This window comes from Typopeltis vanoorti, chromosome 3, assembly GCF_054136105.1.
Source record: "Typopeltis vanoorti isolate ZY-2024b chromosome 3, IOZ_Tvanoo_1.0, whole genome shotgun sequence".
Lineage (NCBI taxonomy): Eukaryota > Metazoa > Arthropoda > Arachnida > Uropygi > Thelyphonidae > Typopeltis > Typopeltis vanoorti.
Window position 1 is genome coordinate 133,214,421 of NC_143551.1, and position 16,594 is coordinate 133,231,014.

At 34.9% G+C, this 16,594-nt stretch overlaps 1 protein-coding gene across 3 annotated transcripts in view; it reads left to right on the forward strand.

The window, feature by feature from the left end:
* The window catches only part of Tnpo (transportin 1), a 491,580-nt gene that overhangs the window by 56,037 nt on the left and 418,949 nt on the right, over positions 1-16,594 (forward strand). For all 3 annotated transcript variants that reach the window (XM_090390863.1, XM_090390862.1, XM_090390864.1), the window contains one exon: positions 1,351-1,607. In XM_090390863.1, the coding sequence (XP_090246989.1) occupies positions 1,351-1,607 (257 nt within the window). The remainder of the gene's footprint in view (positions 1-1,350; positions 1,608-16,594) is intronic.

Genomic DNA, 16,594 nt, shown 5'->3' on the forward strand with positions numbered 1-16,594 from the left:
CCTAGGTAGCGGAAATGTTTTACTTGATTTATAGGTTCTTCATACATGATGCACTTGATATTTTCAATGTTTCTGCATATTTTCATTGTCATCGAAGATCCTTAATTTTGATATTCAGCTGTGCTGGATTCCCAGCCACATTGTAATTGAAGGAAATGAACTGCAGCTGACAAATCAGCTGATAATTTTTCTACATACTGTTTGTCATTCCCATATATGTGTAGACAATTTATAAGATCAAATAATAACTGTGTTCAGTGTTGTCAGTGGCAGGAAGCACTGACGAATGCATTGTAAAGATTCAGCTTGAAATTAAGTACTGGCAGTCTGGCTAACAGAGAAACAGAAGAGAGAGAGTTGTCTTGATAGACTTCTCATAGGTCACAGTCATCTTATACATTTATATTTATAGAAGGCTGATGTCCCAGCCCTCAATAATACAATACAAATTGTGTATCACCATTTGTCATACTTTGGTGGAGTGCTTGCACTTCGTTCAAGAAATGAATGAATTTTTTTTTGCTATACTATCCAAGCCACATACACTTAAGCAGATGTTATCAGACTTGGATTAATTGAATGAAATGTTTAACTTTAAACACATTTGATTATTTATTCTATTTATACGAAATGAAACAGATTACATAAAGAAAAATTCTCAAAGGTTCAGTAGGGCACAAAATGCTTCTTTGTAAGAGAGAGTGAGAATGTGGGTAAGAGGGTACCTGATTGATGAGTATTAGAAAGGTATATCATTATTCTATTTATACGAAATGAAACAGATTACATGAAGAAAAATTCTCAAAGGTTCAGTAGGGCACAAAATGCTTCTTTGTAAGAGAGAGAGTGAGAATGTGGGTAAGAGGGTACCTGATTGATGAGTATTAGAAAGTGTATATGAAATAAAAAACTAGTGGTGAGCCAAAAATAGTCTTTATATTTGGGTCTCTTGAAATTTTCTAGTGAAGAGTTTTCATAGACCCATAACTGGCAAGATTTAAAATTCTGTTTTATTCCCAAAATGTTAACACATTCTTAATATTGGATTAAAAATGAGTGTAACACTCATCACTTATTCCTGAGAGATGTCCAGTTGGAGAAACTCATGAATGGTAAATCTGTAGCATATTGTGGGGACTGAGGATTAAATAATCCTCAAAGCCTCTTATAACAATCTGTTTGGTGTACTTTTTAAAACTACTTAAGGCTTCCAAGTGATCTCATACCCATGATATGAAAATTGTTTGCCACTTAAAATGCAAGGATACTGGTAATTATGTAATTTTTAAATAGATTTGTTTTAAACCAAGAATAGTTTTATTTTTTTCTGACTAGGTAAACTTTTTTCAGATGAACCTACAAGATCTCTAAGTGGTCTTATTTTGAAGAATAATGTTAAAGCTCATTTTCAGAAGTTTCCTCCAGAAGTCACTGAATTTATAAAATCAGAATGTTTAAATAGTGTAGGAGATCCTTCATCACTTATAAGAGCAACTATTGGTATTCTTATCACAACAATTGCATCAAAAGGAGATCTTACTAACTGGCCCGAGCTGCTCCCCCGTCTCTGTCAGCTTTTAGATTCAGAAGATTATAATGTTTGTGAGGTAAATATATATATATATATATATATATATATTAAGAAAATTTTATGTTTAAACAATTTGATATTCCAAATGCATTGTTTTTTTTAAGCCTTTCTTATTATTATATCTCCTTTCACGTATTAGGCCTAGTGGCCCATTATCTTTGTATTTCTAATATGCCTAATATTAAAATTTTTGAATTCTAATATTAGTCATACGATTTTCGAAACAATTTCCAATACAATTTTTGAAACCGCGACCGCTTTGAGAATAAGGTGGTTAGCCCTATGCCTCCTAGTATATCCTATGTTTTAAGCCTTTCTGAACACTAAAATTAAATTTCATTTCCACAACATGATAGAATTTTTGAAATGTCATGAAAAAGCCATTCTTACCATAATCATTCTTCTTTTTATTTTCCACATTGTGAAAGAACTCTTTCGAAGTTTCCTTTCATAGTTAAATTTTGTTTCCTTGCTATGCTGAAGTCACCCTGCTTTTATATGCTTGATAGTGCTCACGAGCTTACTGATGATCCTTATTTTCTTCCACTACATTTTTCTTCTTTTTTGTTTTTAAGTTCTTGATTAATGATGATGCTGTTCATCCATTCAGTTGCCATCTGATTCATTCTCCTTCTTGAGTATGTAATTAGAGTGTATCTGCTTCAAATACTGCTTGATCACTTCCCATTCAGTTTCTCATACTTCAAGATGACTCCAAGTAATTAGAGTATCTGCTCTCTAACTAACAAGCTTCAGGTTTGAAAGAAAAAAAAAATTAAAACTTTCCTTGGTTTACTCACGGTATTGATGGTTTTACAAGCCACAAAAGATAAGTTGTTTTGAAGAGCATTTGAGAGACTTAAATTTTAATAATGTAGTTTACAGAGGTTGGTGGATAGGAGGAAAAGAGGAGCTATAATAGAGAACTTCAAGTTAAGGGATTCTATCAGATTAATACAAAAGAAATTATAAAAAGAGTGGATGTTAAGATGGAAAGAACAAGAGGCCATCCCTGGAAGTTGTATAAATATGTGGTGAAGAAGGGTGTGAGGAGTTTAAATATGTATGCCATAGCAAGTTATTTGGTAGTTTTTATGGCAGAGTTGGTAAATATTTTTATTCTTTGCCACTGAAAACTATGGATTTGGATCTCCTCATGATGCAAAAGCTTACAAAAATATAATGATAAATAAAAAATAAATAATATTTTTAAATTCATGTTACATATTCATCCTTGTCATTTCCTATAAACCACTTAAGAGTATACAAGATATTTTGATGAAGAGATGATTTTGAAGGATACATGTTTCCTTCAAAATCATCCTTTGTCAGGCCTTTACTATGTTTAGTTTTTGCATTATAGTCTTCTAAATTACTGAAACATTACTCATCTAAATCTTTGTCCAGCACTTGACATTTTTTGTGTCATTTTTGCTACAAACTAGTTTTGCTAATGTTTGACATTGGATTCATTCTGTTTAATTGCTGATATCAACCATAAGAGTTTTAATTTAGGAGATGATTAAGGGTGAAAGCTGTATAACTGAAAGGAGATCTCCACATATCCCTTAAAGCAGTGTTTCTCAAACTTCAGATATCCACGTATCCCTTCTTAAATTTTTATTATTACCAAGTACCCACTTATCAAAATAATAATAATAAATAAATAAATAAAAATATGATTTATTTTTAATAGAACAATTTGGAATAGGTTCCTCTTCATTCGCGTCCATGAAAATCCACATTTCAAGTAATTCATATCATACTTACAAAGATTTTTCATCTTCTTCTTCCTAGTTGGTTCTCTAGAAATGTCAGACGGCACACCCTTATCAATTTCATTTCGACAAGATACAATATCAATGTTTTCTTGTTGCTTACGGCTACTTGTATTTGCTATATTGCTATCTTTCATGCGTTTTATAAAAGTCTTTAACCAATGATCCATACTTAAGAATTTGAAAGCTAAAAAAATTGCCATATTTACTCTAATATAATTTGGACTTTCTTCCCAAAATTAAAGCTATAAAATCGTGGTGCGAGATATATGCGGGGATTTTCGGAAACTAAAGTTTCAGAAATAAACTGAAAATGGTGTGACTTAACCAAGAAGTTCCTATTCACTATTACTACTTTTGCCATTGAGAACAGTTTCCTTGTGTGCATCGTCAACGTCATCTATCAAAATAGCTTCATCTTCTTTCCTATTATTTCAAGCAAAAATTATCAGTAATTTACAAGACTTGAGATACATAATGAACAATCCTTCACAAATGACTAATGAGAAGTAAATGCAGAGCATGAAACAGACAGCAATGGTAGGCCAGTAGAGATAGAGCAACTATGAAGAAGTGCATGTGAATTGGTGTGGTATTAACAAAAAATCACAAACCAAAGACAAAGGCAAGAAAACAGTTGAGTTGAAATGCTAATTCTCTTCAACCGAATTCCATATAATCTGAAACACTCTCTATATATTTCTAAGGTTTAACACGTTCACGATGGGGTGGTGTCAAGCAAAACCATATGTTGCATCGGCAAGATATGGTTTTGCTTGAGTCTATACAACAGTTTCTGTTGGAGGGGAGATATGATTGATCAGTTAGTGCCGTTTTTATCCCAGTTGCCTCTAATTGCACTATTTGCTGAGAAATACATTATACAGACTACAAATGTCTCTATACCTTATTCAGTGATACAATAAAACTACTTGTTTTTCTTGCATCTCCAGTATAGCGATGTTGTTGGAGAGGGCATGTTGTTTACTGCAGGGAGCGAGTTGCTATTGCCAGGAAGTGAATGTCGTCGTTGATTATAGTAACTTGCAATTTGAGTAGGAGAATTCATACATCTTCTTCTCTCTTCCATCATCTATATGGATGATGATAAGGCCGAATGAACCATGAATGAACCGAATGAATTCATACATAATATATAATTTATTGACAAATATATATTAGAGACAACTGGGATAAAAAAGACACTAACTAATGAATCACATCTCTCCCTCCAACAGAAACTGTTGTATAGACTCAAGCAAAACCATATGTTGCTAGTGCAACATGGTTTTGCTTGACACCACTCCGTTGTAAATGTGTTTCAGATTAAATGGAATTTGGTTGAAGAGAATTAACATTTCAACTCAACTGTTGGCTTGCTTTGTCTTTGGTTTGCGATCTTTTGTTAATACCACGCCGGCATGGTTGGCCAAGTGGATAGCATATCCATTCTCCAGCCAAAATGCTGTGTGTTCGAATCCCGCCGTGGGTATGGATGTTTGTGATTATCTGTAGAAATAGCAGTGGTGGTTGGTGGTAGATGGCGTTGGTGTAGTTGCGGTCAGTTGGTAATTAAATTGTGGAGACAGAGTTGTAGAGCAGATGCCCTCTCTCGATGAGTCCTTGGACTTCCTGGAGGTGTCAAATAATAATAATAATATGTTTAAAATCTTTTTTTCTTAATAATAATTCCATGCGTTAATGATGCATAGCCAAAAATTGCCACGTACCCCCTGAAGACCTTTCACGTACCCCATGGGGTACGCGTACCACACTTTGAGAAACACTGTTTTAAAGAAATATGGAGAACGAAGCAGGGCTTCTGACCTAATGTCCAGTCCTCGCCTTCTTGTAGTACACCCTGTTAGGTCATATCCAGGTAGATACTGAACAAACAAGGGTGGGCTGGCAATTTGAGATTTAGCTGACCAAATTGTATTATTATTGGCTTAAACCACAATGTAAAATGATGGTACAACACAACAGAATTTCATGCCAGCCGGAGCATCACCTGGTTAAACAAGGCCCCCCCCCCCATTGTTTTGCCAGGATGAACAGCAAAAAGTCAGCTACTGGAACAAATTCTGGTACATTCTAACTCAACATCACCGAGTTCAAGATCAGTACTATCAACACAAGAAGCCTGAATGGCAAAGAATTGGAGCTGGCCGAGGAATTGGATAAGTACCAGATCGACATAATTAGATATAGGGGTGACTGAAACAAAAAAGACAAAAACTGATGAGATCTTTCTAAGCAATAAGTACGAAATGTTATATTCAGGCAATAACAATCAAAGAAAAGGAGTAGTTTTAGTATTCAACACTAAATATGAGGATAATCTTCTTGAATGACAAGCAATATCAAGTAGAGTGATGTGAGCAAATATCAGAATGGGGAACTGGGTAATGAGACTTATTCAGTTCCCCATTCTACTAAGGTGGAAGTGGAGGAATTTTTTGAGGCATTAGAGAAATCAGATGACACAATCAAAAAGGAAAAGTTGGTCCTCGTTGGGGATCTAAATAGCAGAGTAGGAAATGATTGTCAGATATACAAAAATATTTTGGGAAAATTTAGAGAAAAGAGCAAAGCTAATAATAATGGCAAATACCTGTTGGATTTCTGCCTAGGACATGGACTGGTTATTATTAACACAGTGTTCCAACATAAAAATGTGCACAAATTCACATGGAGAGAAGAGGCAAGGAATAAGAAAAGTCGCATTGATTATATGTTATTGTTCCCTCACTGGTGCAGGACACTAGAATGTACAGAGGATTTGAAATTGGAAGTAATCGCATTTAGTCGTGAGCAGGATAAAATTGAATTTCATATTGAAAAGAATAAAATGTAAGAAAGTTTTAAAGAGAATAAAAGCTGAGCAGCTCTCAGATGTGAACTGTAGACTAAAATACACAAATATTATTGAAGAAAAAATGAAAGAGTTTGAGAACAGCAGCCAAACCTTGGAGATTCAGTGGCAAGCCTTGAAGAAAACACTGATTGATTCAGCCAGAGAGGCATGTGGTGAGGTTGTCTTCAAGGATAGAAAAATGAGAACTCCATGGTGGACACAGGAAGTTAAAGAGGCAGTGAAGGAAAAAGAAGAAAGCATATCAAAAGTTCCTGGCAAATAAGTCACCATGTGCTCTTACAAAATACAGAGACAAATGGAAGAAACCTAAAACTAGCTAAACAAAAGCCATGGCAAGACTTTGGTAAGAACATAGAAAATAAATATCAGAAAGGTGGCAAGATTATGGAGGCTGTTGAAAAAGCTCAGAAATGGAAGAAAGAGTGCTGTAAAGGGAATTAGAGATGATGAAGGTGACATAAAAACTGGAAAAAAATATATCCTTGAAGTATGGAGTAATTACTTCAGAAAATTGCTAAATGAAACAATCAGTGACAGCACAGTGATAAAAAAAACACTCAACAGGGATGCAGTCAGGAATACATATCCATATTTGAAGTAGAAAAAGCTATCAATAGCCTGAAATATAGAAAGGCAACTGAGTAGATGATATTCAACCATAAATGCTCAAGTAAGGAGGTATAAAAGTCTTGCAGTGGCTGCACTGCATAGTTCAGAAGGCCTGGACAGAGGGACGAATTCCAGATGATTGGAGTAGAGCTCTTATAGTATCCATATATAAAAAGGGAAATAAAACTGAATGTGAGAATTACAGAGGTATTTCTCTACTGAGTAAGATTTATGGTCACTTAAACAGAATGGGAGAGAAAAGATTAGCAAAACAAGTGTTCTCTGTCAGGTTGGCAGTAAAAAGAGACCCAGAGGAAGACCAAGAGATAATTGGACTGATACAGTAAAAAGTGCCTTAGAAGACAGAAATATTAGATCTGATAATGTTGGAGTCTTGACAGGTAACAGATTGCTTCGAAGGAAAATTGTAGATAGGAAGTTAGTTATGATGCAAGTTTTTGATGCAGTACTATCATATCCTGTACACCCTATGATGTTGCTGATGTTTTAATTTAAGGAAGGACTAGCGATAACATTCAACTCCAGACATGAATATAAACTTCTTGATTGGAAGGCAGTTTCAAGTAGAGTTAGGCGGTAAAACTTCAAAATTGGGAAATGAACAATGAAATTTATTTGTGCGTATGGTCCCACAGAAGGTTCTTCAAAGGAAGAAGTGTAGGAATTTTTTGAGTGATTAGAGGAGGCATCTAGCATAAATAAAATGGAAAAAGTGGGTCTTGTTTGAGATTTAAACATCAGAGTAGGAAATGAATCCTACTAGGCATATAGGAACATTTTGAGTAAAGGATTAAGCTAATAATAATTATATATATATATATATATATAATATAATATAATATAATTATTTATATTATATTATATATATATAAAAATATTTACTGGACTTCTGCTCAGGACATGAACTAGTCATTACTACACCATATGTCAACATAAATATGTACACAAGTTCACATGGAGAGAGGAATATTAGAAAAGCCTGATTGACTATGTCATTGTTGATAGTGATATCATCATGTGGGTTCAGAATACAAGTGTGTGTGCAGAGGATTTGAAATTGGAAGTGACCGTTACTTAGTACTAAACAGGATAAAAATGGATATCACATTGAAAAGAACAGTATGTATGAAAGTTTTTAAAAAGAATTAAAGTTGAGCAGCTTTTACAGGTAAACTTTAGATTCAATGTGTAAGCTTAGAAATTGAGGAAAGAGAATGTAAAAGTAATGAAAGATGATAAAGGTGACATGAAAAACTGAAGATAAGGATGACCTTGTTTTATGAAGTAATTGCTTTGTTAAAAAACCATCAGTGACAGAACCACACTAGAAAATTTTCAATTGAAATTAAAGAGGAAAGAAGTAGATGATATTCAACCAGAAATGCTCAAATATGAAAGTATAAACATTTTGCACTGGCTACACTGCATAATTCAGAGGCCCTTATCAGAAGGTTGAATTCCAGATGATTGGAGTAAGGTTCTCATAGATCCCATCTTTAAAAAAAAGAATAAAGCTGAATGTGAGAATTAGAGGCATTTCTCTGCTAAGTGTTCCAGGTAAGATTTATGCAAGCATACTTGAAAAGAGGTTGAGCAAGATTGTGGAAAAGAAACTTGGAGAAGAACAAGCTGGATTCAGGCTAAATAAAGGTTGTTAGGATCAGATTGTCACTTTAAAACATATAGATTTATGCAAGCATACTTGAAAAGAGGTTGAGCAAGATTGTGGAAAAGAAACTTGGAGAAGAACAAGCTGGATTCAGGCTAAATAAAGGTTGTTAGGATCAGATTGTCACTTTAAAACATATAGTTGAGAAATCATGGGAATATGACAAGAAACTGTAATTAAGTTTTGTAGATCTGGAAAAGGTATACAACAAGGTGCACAGATGTTAGAAACATATGTGGATTCAGAATACAAACAAACTTGACATTATTAGCATTCAAAAATGTGTAAACAGAGCTAATCTAAGGTGGTATGGCCACTTAAATAGAATGGGTGAGGAAATGTTAACAGATCAGATGTTTGAATCCAAGATGTCAGGAAAGAGACTGAGAGAAAAACCAAGGTCTAGGTAGATTGATTCACTCAAGTGTCTTTGAAGCACAAAATGTTAGATATGACAATAATAGAGTGCTCTAAGTCAGTGCTTCCCAAACTTATGGATGTAAAGGCCCCCTCTGAAAAATTAAAATATTTCACGGTCCCCATTGGAAAAAAAAAAATCGTAATACATACATATAATATTTATTGTATTTATATTCAATATAAAACATAGCGAATATTGCAAAAATCAAATGCAAATATTACATTTTTAGCATTTTATATACATATTTGACATGGCGCACTTAGTCTTAAAACATTTTAAATTTGTTTTCATTATTTCGTGGCCCCCCTCAACAAAACTAACGCCCCCTAAGGGGGCTGTGGCCCACAGTTTGGGAAGCGCTGCTCTAAGTAATAGATTGATTTTTTTGGAAAATTGTTGATAGGAGATCAATAATAATGCAAGATTAATTATGTAGTGCTGTCATAGTAACCTGAACACCCCTTGGAGTACATACGAGGAAATTGATGATGATGAGTTTTAATTCTTGTGGGGATATTATGTTAATTTTGCTCTCTCTGAAAAACAAACAAACAAACTTTATGTACTAAATCCTTCATTGAGGCTTAAATATTCCCACCACTAACAAAGGCATGAAAGCTATTGAATCCTGTGCTAGTAATATCACTTGCAAAGTTTTCTTCTGTAGTACCTACAGAAGAAAATCTCACACTTAAAAGATAGGCCTGCAGGTACAGAGAAGAAAATTAACAGAGACAATGGTTCTTTCTTCCTCTGCATGGAAAGTGAGCAAAACTGAAAGTTAGCATGCAACACTCAGTCATCTTTAAGAAAGCTGTCATGGCAAAAGCCTAAAGACCTGAAAACATTCAAGAGGCATCCAATCTCTGGCCCTTCAACTGCTCCACACTGTCATAAAGTGTGTGTGTGTGGGGAAAAAAACAGAAATCACTGAGCTGCGAGGAAATGCTCTGAGGGAGCAATGAGGAAATGTCAGCAGATTTAAGCTGGCTGGTGATAAGTACCAAATGATAGAGATAAGGGTTAAAATCTTGTTAAAATATAAATGGAATCATGTTATCAGCCCAAAAGTAAATATAAAATAATAAAAAAAAGATATGAGTCCATTAGTAATAGTGCAGATCAAGGAGGAGAGAAAGTACTATAATAAGTGAAAGGCCTCAGCTCATTTCATCATTTTAGATTAGTTGTCTGATTATTAATCTTTCACCTACCTCAATTGGAAATTCAAAGTGAACATTTAGGACCACAGAGGTGACTGGTATCCATGTGAACAGTTCTCTCTGGCCAATCTCCTGATGTTGGTTTGTGTTTCCTGGTTTGTCTGAGTCACCCCTGCAGAAAACCCTGTATTTGGCCATGTGGCTCAGACACATTAGATTCCTTCCTCTTTCACCTGAACAGCCAGCACCCTAGAATCTGGTTCACTATAGAAAAAGAAAACAGTAATAATAGCTTGCCTTTCTAGATCTCTAATCGCGTCTTCCCAATGGTACCCTTTCTTTCTTAGTTTACAGAAAATCCACTCACTCAGGTAGATACATACATAAACTTTCCTATCACCCCTCTCCCCTTTCAACTGTTAGCTTTTAGATCAAAACCCTTGTCAACAGAACCTCTGACCTCTGTTCTACCTAGCCTTTCCTTTCAGCTGAACTCTCTTCTATTTGCCAGACCTTCTTGTCCAATGGTTACAATGCTAAAAAAATTGACAAACTGATTTTTCTTGCCGCCTTCTGTTACGGTTCCCTATATCCAGAGCACCTCAGAAAAAAAAGCCTGTATTCTAAAAAAATATAATCTTTATACTGCTTTCAAGCCTCATCTGAAGCTGGCTTTCCTAAGAATCCACTCTCTCCCCTCTCCGTTCCAGATGTTTACAATGTTCCTTGTTCTCATTATGGTCGACCTGGGAGATCTCCCTAAAAAAGAACACAAGAAATACATCCACTGCCATAATTATGGTCAGTCTGGTTTGGTCTAGCTCAGTGCTTCCCAAACTTATGGATATAAAGGCCCCCTTGGAAAAATTAAAATATTTCACGGCCCCCCATTGGAAAAAAAAAATTGTAATACAGACATATATTATTATAATATTTATTGTATTTATGTTCAATACAAAACATACACAGTGAATATCGCACAAATCAATTGCAAATATTACATTTTTGGCATCTTACATACACATTTGACATGGCACACTTAGTCTTAAAACCTTTTAAATTTGTTTTCATTTATTTCACGGCCCCCAAGGGGACCGCGGCCCACAGTTTGGGAAGCGCTGGTCTAGCTGACCATGCAAAATTTCAGATACCTTGCATAGAATGAAATGGAATAAAACTACTATACTTCACTGCAACAAATGTGAACTTAAGACTTTTCTTAGAATCAGCAACAGGATTTGTTAAACCAGCCTAATCGTAATACATATGGTTGTGTTAAACTTCCCAAAATTTGGGAAACGTTAATTCTTAGGTTTCCCATCAAACAGCTAAGCTATCCAACAGCACCCATAGAGGACCTAGGCTTTTAGTCTAGTTTTTTTTTTCCCCTACTTATTGTTTTGAGTGCTAACCATTCTGGCCACCCAGGCTGGCCGAGTGGTTAGCATATCTGCTTCCCAGCCAACAGGCTGTGGGTTCGAATCCCACATAGGCGTGGATGCTTATTATGTCCTCTCCCAATATGGACTGGGTCACCGTGGGAGCAGTAGACCCAAAACCTCCCACAATGGGAGAGGCCTTCACCCGGTAGTGGGTAGAAAACATAGGTAGAAAAATGGGTAGAAAAAAATTCTAAAATTTTTTTAAAACTTTTTTTATTTATTGTTTTGAGTGGTGTGTGTGTGTGTGCACGAGCTCTTTTACAATTTTAAGATTGTATCCCTGACAATGTCTCTGTGATAGATGAAATATTGGATAGAATTGTTTATTTATTTATTTAGTTCCTCTCTGCTGTATTAATTCCATTAAACCTAATAATGTTGACAGAAAAAAAAAACAACTTTAAAGTGGAAATGAAGATTTTTTGCTAGCTTGGTGCTAATTGGCCAGAAAGATGCTAGTTGGCAGATTTCATTCCTCACATAGTGCAGGATGAGTGGACTATACCATTTGATCTTGAATTTTGATTTGCTCTCTCTCTCTCTCTCTCTCTCTTTTTAATTTTAATTTATTTTTATTTTATTTTTTTTTAGCTGCAAAGAAGTGGTGTGTTCAGTTCCACCATATTTGGATAATGGATGTTGTTTGTATGCTTCTTTTCTAACTTTAAAGATGTGGTATTTGAATTCACTTATATAAGCATTCATTATCTATCTTTTGTTTACAGATAGTGGAAACTGCAAAGAAAGTTTGTTCTTGTGCGAGTAGAGAAGTCTGCAATGCATGGTTGACTGTATTGAGATGGTAGCAGAATTCACAGAATGGTTTCCTGGTGTGTTATAGAATCTCCAGATATTGATGTGGATGGAAGGTTGATGTATTCCTCCATTCCAGATATTTTCCCATCAGATATCTTCATGTTTGATTAGCTTACAAAACAAGATGTTCCAAAGTCTGGAATGTTTGGCGCATAAGATCTTTAAAAAAAAAAAAAAATGTACTATTTTTTCTGGAATAATTTTATGTTAGAATCTATGTAGTTTTTGTTCCCAAAAATTTAGAGAAGGGATTTTTTTACTTAAGTATAAAGAGCTAATAAGCTTCATTTCGGCAATGAAAACATTACTTAAATTAAGGGGATATTAAATCGCACATAGTTTTAAAACCGAATAAGAAACTCAAAGATTGGAATCAGAGAGTTTCTTGCCGAATATAGTAAACTATAAAGTATCAGCGACACTAGCGTTAGCCAATGCAAGTGATCCTAGTACGTAGTACAATACCGGGCAACTCGTTGCAACGGTGGGGGAAGTTCAGATCGCTATTCTTAGGTATTTTCCATAATGTAAAAACACATTTCCTAGGAAATGTATGCTGTTATTACATTATGGAGGGAGGTCACTACCCAGACCGGTTTCAGCCTTTTTTGAGGCTTCATCAGTGAGTAGCTAGACCTAATACCAAAGTGTATAGCGAAAAGAACTTATGTACTCTGCAAACGAGTTTTCCAAACAGGTGCAACCATTAAGTTACTTAAGTATAAAGAGCTAATAAGCTTCATTTCGGCAATGAAAACATTACTTAAATTAAGGGGATATTAAATCCCACATAGTTTTAAAACCGAATAAGAAACTCAAAGATTGGAATCAGAGAGTTTCTTGCCGAATATAGTAAACTATAAAGTATCGGCGACACTAGCGTTAGCCAATGCAAGTGATCCTAGTACGTAGTACAATACCAGGCAACTCGTTGCAAAGGTGGGGGAAGTTCAGATCGCTATTCTTAGGTATTTTCCATAATGTAAAAACACATTTCCTAGGAAATGTATGCTGTTATTACATTATGGAGGGAGGTCACTACCCAGACCGGTTTCAGCCTTTTTTGAGGCTTACTTGCATTGGCTAACGCTAGTGTTGCTGATACTTTATAGTTTACTATATTCGGCAAGAAACTCTCTGATTCCAATCTTTGAGTTTCTTATTCGGTTTTAAAACTATGTGGGATTTAATATCCCCTTAATTTAAGTAATGTTTTCATTGCCGAAATGAAGCTTATTAGCTCTTTATACTTAAGTAACTTAATGGTTGCACCTGTTTGGAAAACTCGTTCGCAGAGTACATAAGTTCTTTTCGCTATACACTTTGGTATTAGGTCTAGCTACTCACTGATGAAGCCTCAGAAAAGGCTGAAACCGGTCTGGGTAGTGACCTCCCTCCATAATGTAATAACAGCATACATTTCCTAGGAAATGTGTTTTTACATTATGGAAAATACCTAAGAATAGCGATCTGAACTTCCCCCACCTTTGCAACGAGTTGCCCAGTATTGTACTACGTACTAGGATCACTTGCATTGGCTAACGCTAGTGTCGCCGATACTTTATAGTTTACTATATTCGGCAAGAAACTCTCTGATTCCAATCTTTGAGTTTCTTATTTGGTTTTAAAACTATGTGGGGTTTAATATCCCCTTAATTTAAGTAGAGAAGGGATGTTAACTAGATATTGCAGTTTTAGGACTGGGATACAAAGGCTTCAAGATTCTCTGGAAGCTGAAGGATCTTAGTTTCATCTTCCTTGTGTTAAATGTCCTGGAAGAATTTCAAAACTTTCTTGTGCAGCTGGTTTTCCTCATCATTGGAGATGTTTGTGATGTTAGTTGCAAACTAGTATTGTGGACATATTACGATTCTGATGACTGCAGTCCTAGAGGAAAGTGATAGTTTTCTTCCTTTCCAGTCTTTGAGTTTGTCAATTTTTGCTGTTTTTTCATTGAGATGAAGTTTAGTATGTGCTGAAAAAAAGGGGTTTCCCCCCCTCCCCCCATGCATTCACCCTTCAGAATGGTAAAGGAGTCTTTAGGGATTGACTTGAAGGATGTTCCTTTGGTTCCATTCTCCACAATAGTTTAAGTTGGGTTTTATGAGGATTTGCTGTTAAGCCTTATATTTGAAATTTTTCTCTGATTTTAAAGAAGTTATTGATGGAGTCACTATCTTTAAGATTACCATGTCCACCATGTCATCTTGCATAGGCTGTTGTTTTGGATTCCTTCATGGTGAATAGAAGTGGAATTCCTTTTTCAGTATATAAATTGTTAATTTACTGAAAGAATAGTTGAAAGGTGAGCGAAAAAAAAAAGGGGGGGGGGTGCTGAGAGGACATCCTTTCCTCTTTTTTGGATATTTATGCGATTGATAATATCTTGTTAATCTGGAAGTGGTTGTAGTGCTGATGTAGCCTCCCTGAATTATGTAGAGGAAGCTGTCACTAACTTGATGTTTTTTGAGGATATAAAATTAAAAGGCAAATAAAAAGACACTACCAAATGCTCAGTTTAAATTAACTGAAAGTAGTGCCATTGGATACTGCTTGATGATTTACCAAACAGAGTCGGTTTCTTAATACGAAGAAATTCAATTCAGTTGTGCAGTCTGAGATATCATACACTTGCATACTCTGGATGATGTATCTAATTTCTAACTTATCCAGTTGTTTGTAACATGGGCAACTATCATATTACTTGCTAGACTTATAGATATCTATCTGTTCATTAAGTTCCTTGTTGGTGTTAGTATTCATTCATCCCTGTATGGCACTCTACAAATTCGTTTGGCACGTATCTGGTGGATAGGACTTTTGTTGAATAGTTACATAAGAATGGGGAGAATAAAATCCCATGTCCCATGATAAAACTGTTTACAACCTACCAAGCCCAGGTACTCTTCTAGTATGGCATTATTTATATGCTGTTGTAATTCAGTCCTACTTGGCTGTGTGTAGGTAAGGCAGTGATATACCAAGAGGAATAGTATTCATTATTAGGTTTAACAGAATGATGATGGAATAAATACAGCACACATATAAATAATTAAACAACACATTTAATCACTCTTGTATTTTATCTTAGTCATCATCAGGTAAACAATATTAAATTTGCAAACGCTCACAAATTTGCACAAACAATAAGTGGAAAGGATTAGATTGAAAGCCTGTGTGCTCTGGCTTGCCTTAGCTGTGTTGTGTAGGAAGACTAAGAATTAGTTTCCCAAATCTTGGGAAGTTTAATACAAACATATTTATTAAGATTAGGTCAGATTTTTAATTGCGTTGCTGATTCTAAAAAATGTCTTTCGAATTTGTATTTTTTGTGGTGAAGCATGATAGTTTTTTTTTTTTTTCATTCTGTGCAAGGTATCCAAGGCATATATTAGCAAGCCCTGATTGACAATTCTTATGGTGACAGATGTATTTTTATGTTCTTTAGATGGATGTTTAGCAGATCTCACAGTTTGGTAATAATAAGATAAGGAGATAATAAGACCATAATAAGATAGAGGAGGTAGAGGATCTACCTTCTCTATCACTTCCAGATGTTTATAATATTCCTTGTTTCTGCAACTTATCTTATTATGATTAAACTGGGAGATATACTAACATTCACCTACAAAACACAAAAAATACATTTGTCACCAGTATGGTCAGTCAGGGCTTGTGGACCATGCCTTTGGATGCCTTGCACAGAATCAAATGGAAACAGACTACTATGCATCACCAGAAAAAATGCAAATTTGAAAGACTTTTTTTAGAATCAAAAGCAGAATTAAAAAACCAACCTGATCTTTGATGTCTGAGTAACTGAGATAAACATGTTGTTTAATTATTTATATGCGCTGTATTTATTTCATTAAACTCGATAATGAGTTCAAACCAGCATGCAATTCTAAATAGGAATAGTGCTGTCTTAGGAAGGTACCATTGTCTTCCATAAGGAATACCATAAATGGAATCAGTAATGATAAGTGCAATATAAGAATTGAAGGTAAGTATTCTTAGGATATTACTTAAAAAAAAAAAAATGCTTAGTCAGCCAACAGAATAGTGATAGTATATATCAATATGTGGTTTATTACAGTCATTGAAAACCCAAAAGGTAGTTGTAATAGATTTTTAAAAAAAATAGTCTCGCATGTGAGCTATGAAAATTCACTATGAAAGTTCAGAAGGTTTGGTTAGAAGAATGAA